At 50.2% G+C, this 15,304-nt stretch overlaps 1 protein-coding gene across 1 annotated transcript in view; it reads left to right on the top strand.

The window, feature by feature from the left end:
• Positions 1–15,304, top strand: part of KANSL1 (KAT8 regulatory NSL complex subunit 1) — a 110,455-nt gene that overhangs the window by 66,445 nt on the left and 28,706 nt on the right. The window contains exon 3 of the mRNA XM_014956471.1: positions 9,987–10,128. Within this exon, the coding sequence (XP_014811957.1) occupies positions 9,987–10,128 (142 nt within the window). The remainder of the gene's footprint in view (positions 1–9,986; positions 10,129–15,304) is intronic.

The following is a 15,304-nucleotide window of genomic DNA, read 5'->3' as shown; positions in this document are numbered from 1 at the left end:
GAGCCATCGGTGGAGTGCACATTTTTCATCTACGTGGTGCTTACGGTGTTGAAGACCACGCTGAGCCTCTGCCTTGACCTTCTTGCCTGGAAAGAGTGAGGAGCAACTTCTAAAAGTTGCTTTTGCTGCAGGTCAACTGAGGCAGAGGAAGGTGAGTTCTGAAAAACAGTTGGAAGGTCCCTAAATGCCTGTCCCAGGGCTCTGCTGTACAAGGGTTTTCCTCCTGGGCAGGACCAAGTGAAGATGGGGAACTCTGCCGGGAAAGCGTCATCCCTTATCGCTTACCCCTCTCTGCCTGTTGTCTTAGTGACTAGCTCCTGTGTCCTTGTTTGGAAGGTGTCCTCTTGGTGTCACCGTGTCGTCAGTATGTAAGTCATGCTGTCAGGTTGGCACAGGGGACAGGAGTTTATTTCTGTCCCATGCGATTCATTCCCTGGGACTCATTCTGATCCCTGCTGGCACAGAGTTGAGGTCAGTCATGGTTTGGTTCCTGTTGGCTTGGCTGAAGGTGAGGTGGGAACAATGGAGGGATTATAGACTGATAGAATGGTTTGGGTTGGAAGGGACCTTAAAGCCCATCCAGTGCCACCCCCTGCCCTGGGCAGGGACACCTCCCACCACACCAGGTTGCTCCAAGCCCCCTCCAACCTGCCCTTGAACCCCTCCAGGGATGGGGCAGCCACAGCTTCTCTGGGCAACCTGGGCCAGGCTCTCACCACCCTCCCACCAAACAAGTTCTTCCCCACATCTCAGCTCCATCTCCCCCCTTTCAGTGTCAAACCCTTCCCCCTCCTCCTAGGGCTCCCCTCCCTGCTCCAGAGTCCCTCCCCATCTCTCCTGGAGCCCCTTGAGGGACTGGAAGGGGCTCCAAGGTCTCCCCGGAGCCTTCTCTTCTCCAGGCTGAACCCCCCAACTCTCTCAGCCCCCCTCCCAGCAGAGGGGCTCCAGCCCTCCCAGCATCTCCGGGGCCTCCTCTGGCCCCGCTCCAACAGCTCCATGTCCTTCTGCTGTTGGTGGCCCCAGAGCTGGAGGCAGCACTGGGGTGGGGGGGGTGTGTCCCCAGAGCGGAGCTGGAGGCAGCACTGGGGTGGGGGGGGTGTCCCCAGAGGGGCACTCAACCTTTTTTGAGGGACCGTTCTCCCATTTCCAGGTGTTTTGAAAGCTGCCGCGTTGTTCCTCTCGAGGTTGGTGGATTTACGTGGGGATGGTGGATGGGGCTGAGAAGGGGCCAGCACAGACACGGCGAGTGACTCAGCGTCACCGACACGTCGTGAGTCACCGCTGCAGGATCCAAACCCGGGAGGTGGTGGGCTCTGAGGCGTTACGCACGGGGATGAAATGCTGTATCATCACCACACCAGCCCGTGTGCTGTGCCTGGGGCACCGTGGCCTCTCCTCCCCACGTGGTGGGGGGGTCTCCATCTCCTCTGCTTTTGGCTGTGAACCCCATTTCAGCCAGACCCTGAGGGGAGCACCAGGCTGTGCAAGAACTAAGATTACACGTTTCCTCAGGTGATGGGGTGTTTCACCAAACAGGAGGTAAATAAAATGATTTTCAGTTTCCCAAAGAGAAACGGAGAAGGGTTTGTTTGCTCCGTGTGTGTCTCCATAGAATTTCCTGGCTTGTTCCCTGCCTGCTCACTGGGATTCCTCCTACATGACATATATTATTCTTCAAAGCATTACATTTAAGGGAAGAAGGATAGTTTAGTAGCGTGGCTTGTTTTGTACTTCCTTTTCTGAGGACACTTTCTGAAACCATTCGCCCTTCAGAAGTATAATTCTTGATGAGATAAGCCTGAGGGGTGTAGATGGTGATGATGTTGTTCATCAACATAAATGTTTCCCCATTTTATTTCAGGAGAAAACTGCTTTCTCAAAGAGGGGATCCAAGTATATTTTTGTTATGTGGCTTCTGAAATGGTTAAAATTGTCTTGAATCACAGTAAAATCTGGTAGGAGGCAGGAAGAGCTGTGGAGGTGGTTTGGTGGCTTTGGTTTTTGCTGTGGAATGGGCAGGTTGGGGGGTGGGTGTCCCCTGTCCATCCGTCCCATTCCCCCCCCCCCCCCACCTCCCCCACCTTGGCTGTTGGTTTCACTTTGGCATTTTTCAGTTCCCTCTTTTTTTCCCCCACCCGTGGGTCCGTTTGTGAATGGAGCTTTGTACCCCACCAAGGGTCTTCTTGGATCCTTGGGCTGCACTTACCTTCTGCCAGCGTGGGATTTGGGGACATTTTGGGGACAGAAACTGCCAGAAGAGCGTGGTTTGGGGCCAAGGCTTTGCCTAGAGCGGCGAGAGGGGAGAACTCCAGTACAGAGCATCACTGGAGGCTATGGGGCTACTGGGACCTGCGGATCCATACTGGTGCTGGGCCCTGGGCTGGACACCAGTTCTGCAACTGGAGTGTTTGAGATTTGGATTCTGCTGTGCAGTCTCGTTCTGCTGTAGCTTCTATGCAGGAGTTCAGGCATCTTTTCATGGCTGGCCTGGGCCAAGGTTGGCTTTTTTTTTCCTTTTTTTTCCTTTTTTTTGTTTTTCTTTTTTTCTTTTTTAATAGAAATGACCTAGAGATGCCAAAACAAACCTTTCATATCCTGATCCCAGTGATGGTTGCTCTGTAGACAAAGCCTTGCATGCTGCGGCCGGTGGCGTGGTTTGGCTGGTTCCTCTTCATCATCCAGAAAAAAAAAAAACAAAACCAACAAAAAAAAGGAGGGCTGGTTGGGATCTGCTTTTATTTGAAGGCGACTGATGCCCGGCCCCCAGGGATGCTGGTGGCCCCCCCAGCGCTGCCCAGGAGCCTGGCATCCCTCCTTAGCCCTGCTCAGCTTTAGGATTTGTGCTCCCAAATTTCCCCCCGAGAGCAGTGGGGGTTTTTCAGCGAGGAACAGTGGAAATAACTCTTTACTCCCAGCCCTCTAGAGTTCTTCGGTTGGGTTTTTTTTTTGTTTGTTTCTGAATACGGGAATGAATGAGCCGAGCTGAGGTTTGAACTAGATTTAGATCCGTGCCCAGCACATGCTGTGAATAGAAGAGCCCTTCAGAAGCTGATGTTTCTGTCCGCGGGGTGGGGGCGGGCGTTTGAGCTGAACAAATTGTTCACTTTGGCTTCTTCGCAGGCAGAAATGTTGTGATGGGCTAATGAGATGGTTCTTGAGCGCTGGTGGGGTTTTCTCATCCTCCCTTGGAGTTGTCACGCCAGTGCCTTTGGCAGAGTTTTAACTCTTGCTCCACCCAGAGATCTGGTTTTGTGCTGGTCTTAAAAAAAAAAAGAATTATAAAAGGTTGGTGGTCTGTTGTAGAGGGTTAGGACGGAGGAATGAGTTTGCTCCTGTCCCCACACAGTCTTCAAACTGGAAAAACAGCAGCTGAGTTGGGTGCAAATCTCTTCCTTCCTTTAGTGAGGCACAATTAAAGATCATGAGAGCAATTGAGAAAGTTGTGAAGTTAAAAAGTAGTGCTTGGGGGGTGACATTTAGATATTTTTTTGTTGTTGTCTGGATTGCATGTGTGAGCAGAGCACATGCCCTTATACTTGGGCTTGTCCTGGGTGTCCAGGGTGCATTGGATATGCTCTCCTTCATGTGGACTTTGACAGCAAGAGTCTTGATATTTTACTTTATTTTCAGGACTGGCACTTGAGCCCCTCAAAAGCTGAGCAGAGAAAGGGAACGGGGAGCTTCTTTTAACCCATTTTTAACGCTAGTGTTTCTCAGTTTCCGGTGAGTCGACGGGGGTTGATGGACCCGTGAGATGTCTCTTGGCACCTCACCGTGGTTCAGGAGCAGGCGTTGCACCAGTGTGGACATGAACCGTTGCGTTGGCGCTTCTAAACCCTGCCCTGGGGCTGCTGCCTCGTGGTAGGTGATGCAGGGAAAGCACGCGGAATTAATACGGATGGTTCGCCCTTTAATGGAGATGACAGCTGAATCACGGAATGGTTTGGGTTGGAAAGGACCTTAAAGGACATCCAGTGCCACCCCCTGCCCTGGGCAGGGACACCTCCCACCAGACCAGGTTGCTCAAAGCCCCATCAACCCGGCCTTGAACCCTCCAGGGATGGGCTCAGCTTCTCTGGGCAATAATGTCATAAACTGTCATATTTGAAACCGTTTTTGTGGCCTGTTGGCAGGTTTTGTCCCTGCTGAAGATCCCAGAGTGGAAGTGGGGACTTAGCCCTGGTGTGCCCCCGTTTTTGTTTGCCGTAACTGGCAGCAAGATCCCTCTTCCAGTTAAGAAGAGTGAATTCTATTGAGTGATGGTGCTTGGGAAGCTCTTGAGAAGGCACAAAGTGCACCTCTGAGTGTTCCGGCAGTGGTGTGATGCCGTGGGATGTGGAGCTGGGAAGAGGAAGGCAGCTTGTGCAGAGATTTTTGGAGCAGAATCAAATTTGAGATGGAACCATGGCTTCCTGTAGTTGCAAATTGGCTGGTGCAGTTGGGGAGATGTGTGTGACTGATGAGGAGATCTTGCACGTGTGTTTCTTCTTGGTTCCTTGGGGAGAGGACAAGTGTGTGAAGGGCCATAAGAGGCCAAAAGCAGGTTGTTATCCATCCAGAGCCAACCAGCTGGGATGCTGGGAGCAGTTCACGGCAAACTGGTGGCACCCAACCCCCCAAGCTGATCTGAAGCCTGGTAGACCCATGAGGGATGAACATGGACAGCAACTCCAGAACAATCCCAGGTTTTCAGTGGGACGTGCCTTTGGCGGGAAAGGATGTGGTGTGCCAGGGTGGGACTGTAGCAAGTCAATGCTGGGGGTGGGATTGGAGAACTCAAAAAAAGGAGAATTTGGCTGTATAGCTGAGCGGATCAAGATGGAGACCTCCCTGAAGAACGGGCTCCATGCAAGCAGTCTTGCTGAGGAAGCTCCATGGGACGTTGTTTTACAATCTCCACTCACTTCCTTCTCCCTCAGGTAGTGAAACGTCCCAGCTGTGTCTTGGCTGGGACTTCTGGATGAAATCCTTTTCCCCACAGCATGGGCACATTCAGGATTGTCAAAGTGGAGCCTCATTTGGTGGACAGACAATTATCTTACTCAAGAAGTGTCCTATACTGTACCTCTTGGCATCTGTCCTAATGCCATGGTGATCCTCCTACGTGAAGTCAGATAACACCTACCCAGCTCCACGCTGGTGGGCGAGGGAGGCTGAGGTGGTGTGACTTTGGGGAGAAGGTCCCAAAACCTTCAGAAGGGTTCTGAACCTTGTCTGGTGATCTTTGGTGGTTTCTTCCGTTGCAAGCTGCGTGGGAAGGGGGAGAGTAAATATAGAACGGCCTCTGCGTTGGTCGGTGACTGCCTTTCAGGGGACAGAAAAGCCCCTGGGTACATGCCAGTAGATGGTGGAGGAGGGGAGCCATATGGAAGGTGCCTGGAAAGCTGCAGCTCGTTGCCTGGTGTTGCAGCATCGGGTTGTGTGTGTGGTGGGAGGGAGAAGGTGGCACTGCTATCACCAGGGACATTTCCTGCCCCTGCCCGGTGCCCAGAGCCACCAGCGCCGTGCCACTGGCCATGGGACCCCGTTTCACTGCTGTGCGGGGACAGACGGCTCCTGATTCTGCCTGCACACACTATTCAGTTTCACTGCTGTGCGGGGACAGACGGCTCCGGATTCTACCACTAGAATTGCCCAGGCCAGAAGGGACCTCCAAAGGCCATCTAGTCCGACCCCCCCGCAGTCAGCAGGGACACCCCCAACTAGACCAGGTTGCCCAGGGCCTCGTCGAGCCTCTCCTTGAATATCTCCAGGGAAGGGGCCTCAACCACCTCCCTGGGCAACCTGTCCCAGTGCTCCACCACCCTCCCAGTGAAGAACCCTCTCCTCATCTCCAGTCTAAATCTGTTCCCCTCCAGCTTGAAGCCCCCCTTCAGGTACTGGAAGGCTGCTATTAGGTCTCCCCAGAGCCTCCTCTTCTCCAGGCTGAACAACCCCAGCTCCCTCAGCCTGTCCTCGGAGCAGAGGTGCTCCATCCCCCTGATCATCCTTGTGGCCCTCCTCTGGACCCTCTCCATCAGGTCCATGTCCTTCTTATATTGAGGGCTCCAGACCTGCACACAATACTCCAGGTGAGGTCTCACCAGAGCAGAGCAAAGTGGCAGAATCCCCTCTCTGGACCTGCTGGCAATCATCATCTGCTGAGGTGGTGGGATGCTCTCCCCGTGGTCCAGCCGAGCCCCGTGCCTGCTGTCTCCTGTGCACACCAACGTCTGCAGGAAGAGAACAAATCAACCTGGGAAAACCTGGGAATTTGGGGGGTTTATTCTCGTTTTGGTTTTTTTTTTTAAATATTAAGCCCCTAAATAATTCATTTTCTGTGCTGTTCCCTGAGCTTACCCTCCTGTCCCAGCTGGAGGGACTGTCCCGTGCCACCAAAATGGGCTATGTATTAAGAGTTTGCAGTCGCCCAGCACCCGTGCAGCAGCCTGGTGAGTGGTACCCTGGGAGGATGCAGGATCTCACCGCCCTGATGATGATGATGATGGTGATGATGCTGTTACTGCCCGCACCAGCTTTGCCTCTCAAACCACAGGACTCCTCTCAAGCTGAGCCATCAGCGACACCGCTCTCTGCGGCCACCTGGCCGTCTTCTTCAGCTTAATCCAAACCCCGTTCCGGGCAAGGGCAATAAACTCATTTATTAGTTAAAAACTCCTAATCTTTAGAAAGAAAGGAAGTGGGTTCCCTCCCCGGAGCGGGGTGTCTGGCTGAGGTTTTGGGCGGCTGCCGGTGCTGACTGCAGCGACCTCAGATGCTGCGTTTGGTGCTTCTTTCTAGCACTAGCGGAGAAAATAATCTCTCTTGCAAAATATATAGATGTTAAAACGAAAGAAGCTGCAGAGCTTGTTGCCCCAGAGCTGATCTGCATGAGGAAGGCACATGTATGTTGCTGGCAGCACATGGCAGCGAAGGGTGTAATTGAACAAGGTCTGAAAAAAGCTTAATTCTAAATATAGAGGACCACGCTACGCTCAATACTGTTTTGGAAAGTGTGGCTGAGCCATCATTATGTATCTTCCCCTCCTCCACCTGTGCCGCAGGGTGTCAGAGGATGAGGTATACGTTACCGTGTTTCGCCTTCTTGGGTTATTTTTGGTTTAAATCCAGTGGGTTTTTCTAGGGTAGGATGTGTCCTGATTTTAAGGTGAAGAGCGGGTCTGGTGCTGCTCGCTCTGCCCCGTCGCTTAGGAATCCAAACGGGCCTAAAGTGGGGTTTTTTTTATACTCAATCTCAATTTCTGTGTAATCTGAGCAAAAGAATGAGATGCATTTAACGGGGCAGGCCAGAATTGTTCCTGCGGGCACCTTTCTAAAAACAATTCCCAGTGCTGTGTGGATCCCCAGGGAGCAAACTGAAGCCTGCTGAGATCTGGCTCAGAGCCCTTAAACTTTTCCAGGGGTCTGGATTGGTCTGTCACATCCACGGATGCTGAAGATGCCAGAGAAGCAGCTGCAGCCATCACAGAGGTCTTTCCTGCTTTTAAGCTATAAAAAAAATAAGATGAACCTCTTCTCCAGTAAAGAGAAGAGTTGTTCTTAGCTCCTGAAATGAGAGGATGGTAGAATTCTGCTGAAACTTGGCTGGCAGAGAGGTAAAGTCTTCTGGAAAGTCTTGTGGGAAACCATGATGTGAAAACGTTGTGGGTGATGGAGTCAGAGCAGCGCCGGTTCCCAGCGACGCCGGGAGAAACATCCCTGTGAGATACAGCAAATCTGCTTCCCAAACGCTGCCTTTCTGCCCGACGGTGGTTTCGGGGGGTTTTCCTGCCCTTGGGGCTGAGGTTGGAGATCCCTCATGGGGAGGAGGGACCATAAAGCTCACGAGGCATCATCCTTCTTGGAACGGAGCAAAGCGTCACCAGGCTGAGGGGTGGATTAGAGCTGTGCCATGGGGTGATGCCTCATGGGGAGGAGGGACCATAAAGCTCACGAAGCATCATCCTTCTTGGAATGGAGCGAAGTGTGACCGGGCTGAGGGCTGGATTAGAGCTGTGCCATGGGGTGATGCTGGCAACTGCTCGACCCATTGAAACCAGATTGACCCTGTGCCTTACTGGGAGGGTATGTCGGACCTTCACCCAGCCCCGGTGCTCAGCTGCTGTCTGTATCCTCGGTGTAAATGATGGAGGATTAAGATCTAGTCTTGCTGTGGCATCCATTGACAATAAATACTAAAATTCCCACCAAAAATAAGATGAGTGTTGATCAAAATAGAGCAGGCACTTCACCCAGGGGAATACTCCGGAGAGAAGGACTTCAGCTCCTAAAACTGCTTTGGAAATGGTCTTGGAGACGACTGGGAGGTTGGAGAGGGCTGTGAGGACTGTACATTTGCCCTTTTTGGTGGAATTCTGGCCTCATCGAAATTACCACTGAAAGGACGTTGCCCACCAAGCCAGGAGGTCCGGCAAGAAGAGGGAGAACGTGTCAAGTTCTAAATTTGTGGGTTTCACTTGCATATTTGAAGGCACCAACTCCTCCTTTTCAGGGTATTTCTCTTAGTTGATTTGAAACTTGTAATAACCCTGGTGCTTTTTTGTTGGGTTGGTTTGGTTTTTTTTAAGGCAAGTGCCTTCGGTAGCAGTGCACCTAAATAAGGGCAGATGCACAGGAGGTGTAGATTTTTCTAAGAACTTGGTTATTGCTGTTCCCAGCTCTGCAGCTGGGGGTGCTTCAGTAGTAAATCTCATTTTCCATGTGCTGCTTTTGCTAGAAGGGCTGGTACCAGCTTTGAACTGAGTTAATCTCAGCAGAAAACTTCTGGGTTAGATTTTTTGGAAGGAAAATCTGGCCGTTCCTGCAGCTCTTCTCCTCCGTGTGCTCTCACCGGGTTCAAAAATGCTACAGAAGGAGGGGGTAGATGGGCAAAGGGAATTATTTGGTGATTAATTTCTCAGTTGCCAGGCATCCAGATGTGGCAAAGGCTTTGGGTGATGGCGCTGGATTTGCGCGTTCACTTTCTGCTGATGCTTTGTTTCTGCACCACATGGGGGTTTTCTTCCTTTCTGAGTAGCCTTAATATTTATCCACTGGAATAAGGATGCTTGGGGTATATTTTCTTAATATTATGGCTTTTAATGTGGGAGAGCAGAGCCGTGGATTTATATGTACTTACTATCTTTGCATTTCTTTCTGCCCTGGAGCGCGGTAGTAGGGAGTGAGGGTGGGTTTTTTTTAACAGTTGACCATAAAATGCGCTGGTGTGGTCCCTGCACTAGCGAAAGTGTATTTATTTATGCTCCTGCAGAGCCGTCCTTGGTGTTTGCAGCAGAGCTAGAGACGGTAGGAAATCAGTCAAGAGCTGTGGGTTCCCCCCGTGCACCCTCACGTGCTCTCCTTCCCTTGAGCCCATCGCTTCGAGATGGTTTTTCCTGCTGCGTTGAGCCGTCGGATGCAGAAATGGAGTTTGTTGTTGCCCCTTTCCCTCCACGACACCTCCTTGAAGGGTGGCAGGTCATGCAAGGTGCTCTCTTGCTCGTCTCTAAGTGGTGGTTACTCTTAAAATCAAATGCTGGTGTGTTGTGAAACTTGCCACTTGAGTTTTAACAGTGGCCACGTGGTCTTCAGGAGTATTTTGTGACCGATCACAGGTCTTTTCTTTTTTTTCTGTGTGGAGGAAAGGGAGGGCAGATGGGTTTTATTTCCTCCAAGCCTTGGAAAAGTGGGTCTGGCAGATGTGGCCAGGTAGGACCGGAGCTGCTGGTTCAGCCAAGCGTGGAATAAAATCTTAACGCTTGCATAGGCAGGGCTCCAATCACTGGGTACCAAAAGTTGTTTTAATGCTGCTCTGCGGAGGAATGGCTTTTGTAGCACGTCTGTAGTCGGGTTGGTAATTATTAGCAGTGGGTAGATGGTATCAGTCGTGCCATTCAGCGTGTAGCTTTTGATCTATCTGTCAGTTCGGCGAGGGGTTTTTTTGTGGACTGTATAATTAAAATCGCACTCAAAATAATCTACCCCCCCCACCCTCTCTGTTTTTCCAGGAGGCGAAGGGCAGAGTGGAGATGGGCAGCAGACCGTGCAGCCATCGTCAGCCGCTGGAATTGGCTCCAAGCCCACGTCTCAGACCTGGAATACCGAATCCGGCAGCAAACGGACATTTACAAGCAGATTAGAGCCAATAAGGTGAGGACCAGGAGGGTGTTGGGATACGTTGGGGTTTTGCTGTCAGCCTCCTCACTCCTTTCTGAAGTAACAGAGACTCTGTGTACAAACTCTGATGTCCCGCCCCCCCCCCATCTCTCAGCAAGCAAATTGTGACTAATTGTAATGTTATTTGGCACGGACTGAGTGTAATTCTTCTCCCTGGTCCAATATGGTAACACAAAGAGAGCAATACCTTACTTTAAATTCAGTCTTTGAGTACTGAGCAGAACTGTTACTTTTGCGTGTGTGTTGCTGTTCCCTGTTGTTCCAGCCTTTCTCTTTTTTTTTATTTGATTTTTTTTAAAAGGAAACCTTCCCATTCTTTCTTTTTGGGAGTAGCTGAAGATGGGGATAAGGAACAACTTAACAAGAGATTTATTGGGGAAGGGAGGGGACTGTGGAGGAAGTTAACTTCAGATGCTATCACATAGCACAGGCTTAAAATTGAATCTGTATCATAAAAAAAAAAAGCCTGTTTCTAGGTGCTGACCTTTCTCTGTGGAAGGAATTGCTTTTTTCAGGCTTGCTCTCAGATGGTGGGAGAATTGGGGGAGAGCAGAGAAGGGCTGAGGAAGGAATTGTTATATCCAGGCTTGTTCAGGCATGAACATCTAAATGTCAGGCCTTGGAGGGAGGAATGTCTGGAGTTTGTGGCAAGAAGGCTCAGGGTATTGCATCAACTCACAGATCCTCAGGAATTCCACGTCCAGGAAAGGCTTTTCCCAAGATGTGTGGTGCTCGGGGGTGGTGGAGAGGGAGGCAGGGGTGGGTAGAAAGCTCAGGCAGGGGATGGAGACTGGGATTTCAGGCAGCTGTGTAGAAAAACAGGCTCATTGAGGAGCCTGTAAATGGGGAGGTGGAAGAGCACGGCTGGCTGAAGGGAATGCCTTACTGAGATTGGAGCAGAAGGCTTCTGGGGGGCGGTCTCTCTGTCAAATTAATGAAGCAGTTTCAGAATCGTCTCCCTTCCGTCTTAAGAAAGCCTTTCATACAAGATGATCTCTAAACATAAAATGTGAAATAGCTAAACGTTTATATCCTAAAGGTTAAGCAATGGTAGAAATGAGAAAACTCATCTCGTGGAGGATTCAAAGACAAGACTGATGAAGTGGCCCGGGAGTGGCTACAGACAGCCCCTGTGTTTTTCTCAAGGGCTGGAAGGAGAATGTCACGGTTTTGTGTCAAAGTTGAAAAGTACAGCTGAGGCTTTGGAAAACAGGATGTCATCGGGTTTGATTTGTTCAAACAAAACCTCCTCAGCTGCAATAGCCTGATCGGTGAATTTAAGATACAGAATGCCTCTTGGAGCGGCAGGAGGGTTCCGATGCTGAGGATTTGGCAGTGCCCATCCCCTCTGGGCATGGAAGTGGGTACCAAATACCCCATATTTCTGATAAGAGATCACTGCACACCCAGCAGGCGCTGTCCTGGTGTCGTTGAGCTCAAGAATGCCTCGTGAGAGTAAGATTCATGAAAGCAGCCTGGGACAAGTACAGGAGAGCGGAGAAGCGAGTGTGTGTTCCAATAATACAGGAGTCTTGTTGGAATGAGTTTGGCTTCAAATTGTACAAGGACAACAAGCAAAGACTCTGGAGACACCTTGTTTTCTCTATCAACATAACTTTGTTTATTTGGCCATAAGGAGGTTAAAATGTCGCTGCTGCAGGAATTCAAAGGCGCTATTCTATTTTATTCTTTTTTTAGCCTAATTGCCTTCACGCGTTAAGGTTTCCATCCCCGGGTACCCTTCAAGAAAGATGCAGTGCTTTGTCAAATCGAAGCAAGAGAAGGGCCAGGCGGTCGAAAATAACCTTCTGTTGGGAAGGTACAGGGCTGTCGGGGTGTCTCAGCAGTAATTGTGTTTTCAGCACATTCGGATCTGCTGGGTCGGAGCCTGGTGAGATGGGGAGGAAAACAACAAACCAGCGCGTCTGTCCTCAAAGTTAGATGTAAAAGCAGCGTTTTCTGGTGCTTAAAAATAGCAGGCTGTTGTGCCTTCAGGTTTGTGTTGGTTTTAAAGAGCGTGAGCAGTTAATTTAAGGGACTGGATGTCCATGAAGGTAATAAGGTGGTTTTTGTTTCTTTTCACAAATGTGCTTTGTTGGACCTTTTTTTAGAAGGGGTTTGGGACGGTGCTGGTCCCCCCCACGCAGAGTCTTTGCACCCCCCTGCACGCGTGGGCGACAGATGCTCCACGTTTGAAAAAGAACAAACAGCATATTTTTTTTTTTTCTCTCTCTTTCTGTGTCTCTTAACGAGTTTCACTCTTAGACAGAATAAGAGGTAAAAGAAGACGAAGGGGCTCCTGCAGGAGTTCCCTGCAGTGGCAGAGCTGGTTGAAATACGGTGACGGTAACTCCCTAAGGAGGGGGTTGTTTGGCACAGCCCCGGGTTCAACTTGTTCCCGGATGGTCCGAGACGGGGTCACTGTGTTGCTTTGGAGGCTTTGGAGGGGTGTGGGGCAGCCTGGCCCCCGGGGAGGGCTCCGTTCTGCTCGGAGCTGCTGAGTCAAGAGAAACCCCGTGATGGGAAGGGTGGGATGGGAGTTAGGAGGAGCCTCTCGTCGGAGGAATTTGCAGCTCTCACACGAGTTTCCTGTCTCTGCAGTGGTATGTCGGGCTTCGGGCACGACAGGAGGTGCTGCTGTCCCTCCGTGGGGCTGTTCAGGGCACTCAGTCTCCTTCTGGTGTGGCTTAATGTGTGTCAGTCCTTTTCCTCACCCATTAGTCCCTTGGAAGAAGCCGCTGACTGTTACAGGACCGTGAGACATCTGAGATCTATCTCTGTCTCTAGCTGAGACAGAGTACGATTGACTTCTCATTAATACCATAATTAGTGATAAAAATGGGAGTAAAGAACCAGCAAACTCGCCCATAAATCTTGGAGGGGGCCTTCCTTTTTAGTTCGTTTTGGAGAACGCTGGTGAAAAGGAAGTATTATGTGACCTTGGAATAATTCAGCTGCGCTGCTCCTTTCCCTTTCCTGAAAGGGAGGTGGAAATTCGATGTTGCCCTTGTGATTCCCTTCCAAGCAACGATGAGAGGTTGCTTTTGGAGAGGGATCTTTCAAGAGCAGAGGAAAAGCACAGCAGTATTTAATTGAGTTTAGACTTCCAGCCTCTGTCATCCACTAAACAACCTCCTGGGATGTCAGAAAACTCTAGAAAATCGTCGCTGTGCTTACCCTGGAAGTTGGCTACTTCCTCATTGCTGGTCAGAGGCCACTTACAGTTGTATTTAGTTTATGAACTGCTTTTCAATAAAGTATCCCTGAGGTATGGGCTGCCACTCTCTGTCTGGAAAGCCACCGATTGCGTCAAGGCATAAGATGAGCCTTATGAATGACTTCCATGGCCACGTGCCACGGCGTCAGTCATGTATGGTGTGACTTTGTGGACCTTGAGGGAAGCCTCCTAGCTCTCTCCAGATACTGTGTCCAGGTTCCCTTCCAGCCTCACTTTCTCGTGACACACCAAAATTGTTTTCAGATGACTGATCTTACCCCGAGCAGCCCTTTTCGTAGTTCCTCGTTTGACCAACCACAAACTTGTTCTGGCTTGTCTTTGTCCTGGACTTTATTCATGGCCCTCAGGTTCCACCAACTCTCTAATCCCTTGCACATTTGAGCCTGCTTTGTTATAAAACAGCTCAGAATACGCATAATGGTAATGATTTTATTTTACTTTGTGTTGTTTAGAGAGAAAGCAGCCCTGCCTTCAGAGTGAGCTTCACTTGGAGTAAAACATAAATAGGACGACATATGTTAAGCCTGATAAAGCAACGCTGTGCCACCGCGCTTTGTCCCGCTTGGTTTATAGCAATGGCTTGTTTATCAGTGTTTTCCTTTCCGGGTCACTGTGTTGCTTTGGAGGCTTTGGAGGGGTGTGGGGCAGCCTGGCCCCCGGGGAGGGCTCCGTTCTGCTCGGAGCTGCTGAGTCAAGAGAAACCCCGTGATGGGAAGGGTGGGATGGGAGTTAGGAGGAGCCTCTCGTCGGAGGAATTTGCAGCTCTCACACGAGTTTCCTGTCTCTGCAGTGGTATGTCGGGCTTCGGGCACGACAGGAGGTGCTGCTGTCCCTCCGTGGGGCTGTTCAGGGCACTCAGTCTCCTTCTGGTGTGGCTTAATGTGTGTCAGTCCTTTTCCTCACCCATTAGTCCCTTGGAAGAAGCCGCTGACTGTTACAGGACCGTGAGACATCTGAGATCTATCTCTGTCTCTAGCTGAGACAGAGTACGATTGACTTCTCATTAATACCATAATTAGTGATAAAAATGGGAGTAAAGAACCAGCAAACTCGCCCATAAATCTTGGAGGGGGCCTTCCTTTTTAGTTCGTTTTGGAGAACGCTGGTGAAAAGGAAGTATTATGTGACCTTGGAATAATTCAGCTGCGCTGCTCCTTTCCCTTTCCTGAAAGGGAGGTGGAAATTCGATGTTGCCCTTGTGATTCCCTTCCAAGCAACGATGAGAGGTTGCTTTTGGAGAGGGATCTTTCAAGAGCAGAGGAAAAGCACAGCAGTATTTAATTGAGTTTAGACTTCCAGCCTCTGTCATCCACTAAACAACCTCCTGGGATGTCAGAAAACTCTAGAAAATCGTCGCTGTGCTTACCCTGGAAGTTGGCTACTTCCTCATTGCTGGTCAGAGGCCACTTACAGTTGTATTTAGTTTATGAACTGCTTTTCAATAAAGTATCCCTGAGGTATGGGCTGCCACTCTCTGTCTGGAAAGCCACCGATTGCGTCAAGGCATAAGATGAGCCTTATGAATGACTTCCATGGCCACGTGCCACGGCGTCAGTCATGTATGGTGTGACTTTGTGGACCTTGAGGGAAGCCTCCTAGCTCTCTCCAGATACTGTGTCCAGGTTCCCTTCCAGCCTCACTTTCTCGTGACACACCAAAATTGTTTTCAGATGACTGATCTTACCCCGAGCAGCCCTTTTCGTAGTTCCTCGTTTGACCAACCACAAACTTGTTCTGGCTTGTCTTTGTCCTGGACTTTATTCATGGCCCTCAGGTTCCACCAACTCTCTAATCCCTTGCACATTTGAGCCTGCTTTGTTATAAAATAGCTCAGAATACACATAATGGTAATGATTTTATTTTACTTTGTGTTGTTTAGAGAGAAAGCAGCCCTGCCTTCAGAGTGAGCTT

This window comes from Calidris pugnax, unplaced genomic scaffold, assembly GCF_001431845.1.
Source record: "Calidris pugnax isolate Ruff unplaced genomic scaffold, ASM143184v1 scaffold167, whole genome shotgun sequence".
Taxonomy (NCBI): domain Eukaryota; kingdom Metazoa; phylum Chordata; class Aves; order Charadriiformes; family Scolopacidae; genus Calidris; species Calidris pugnax.
This window is presented reverse-complemented; position numbering and strand designations above follow the sequence as displayed.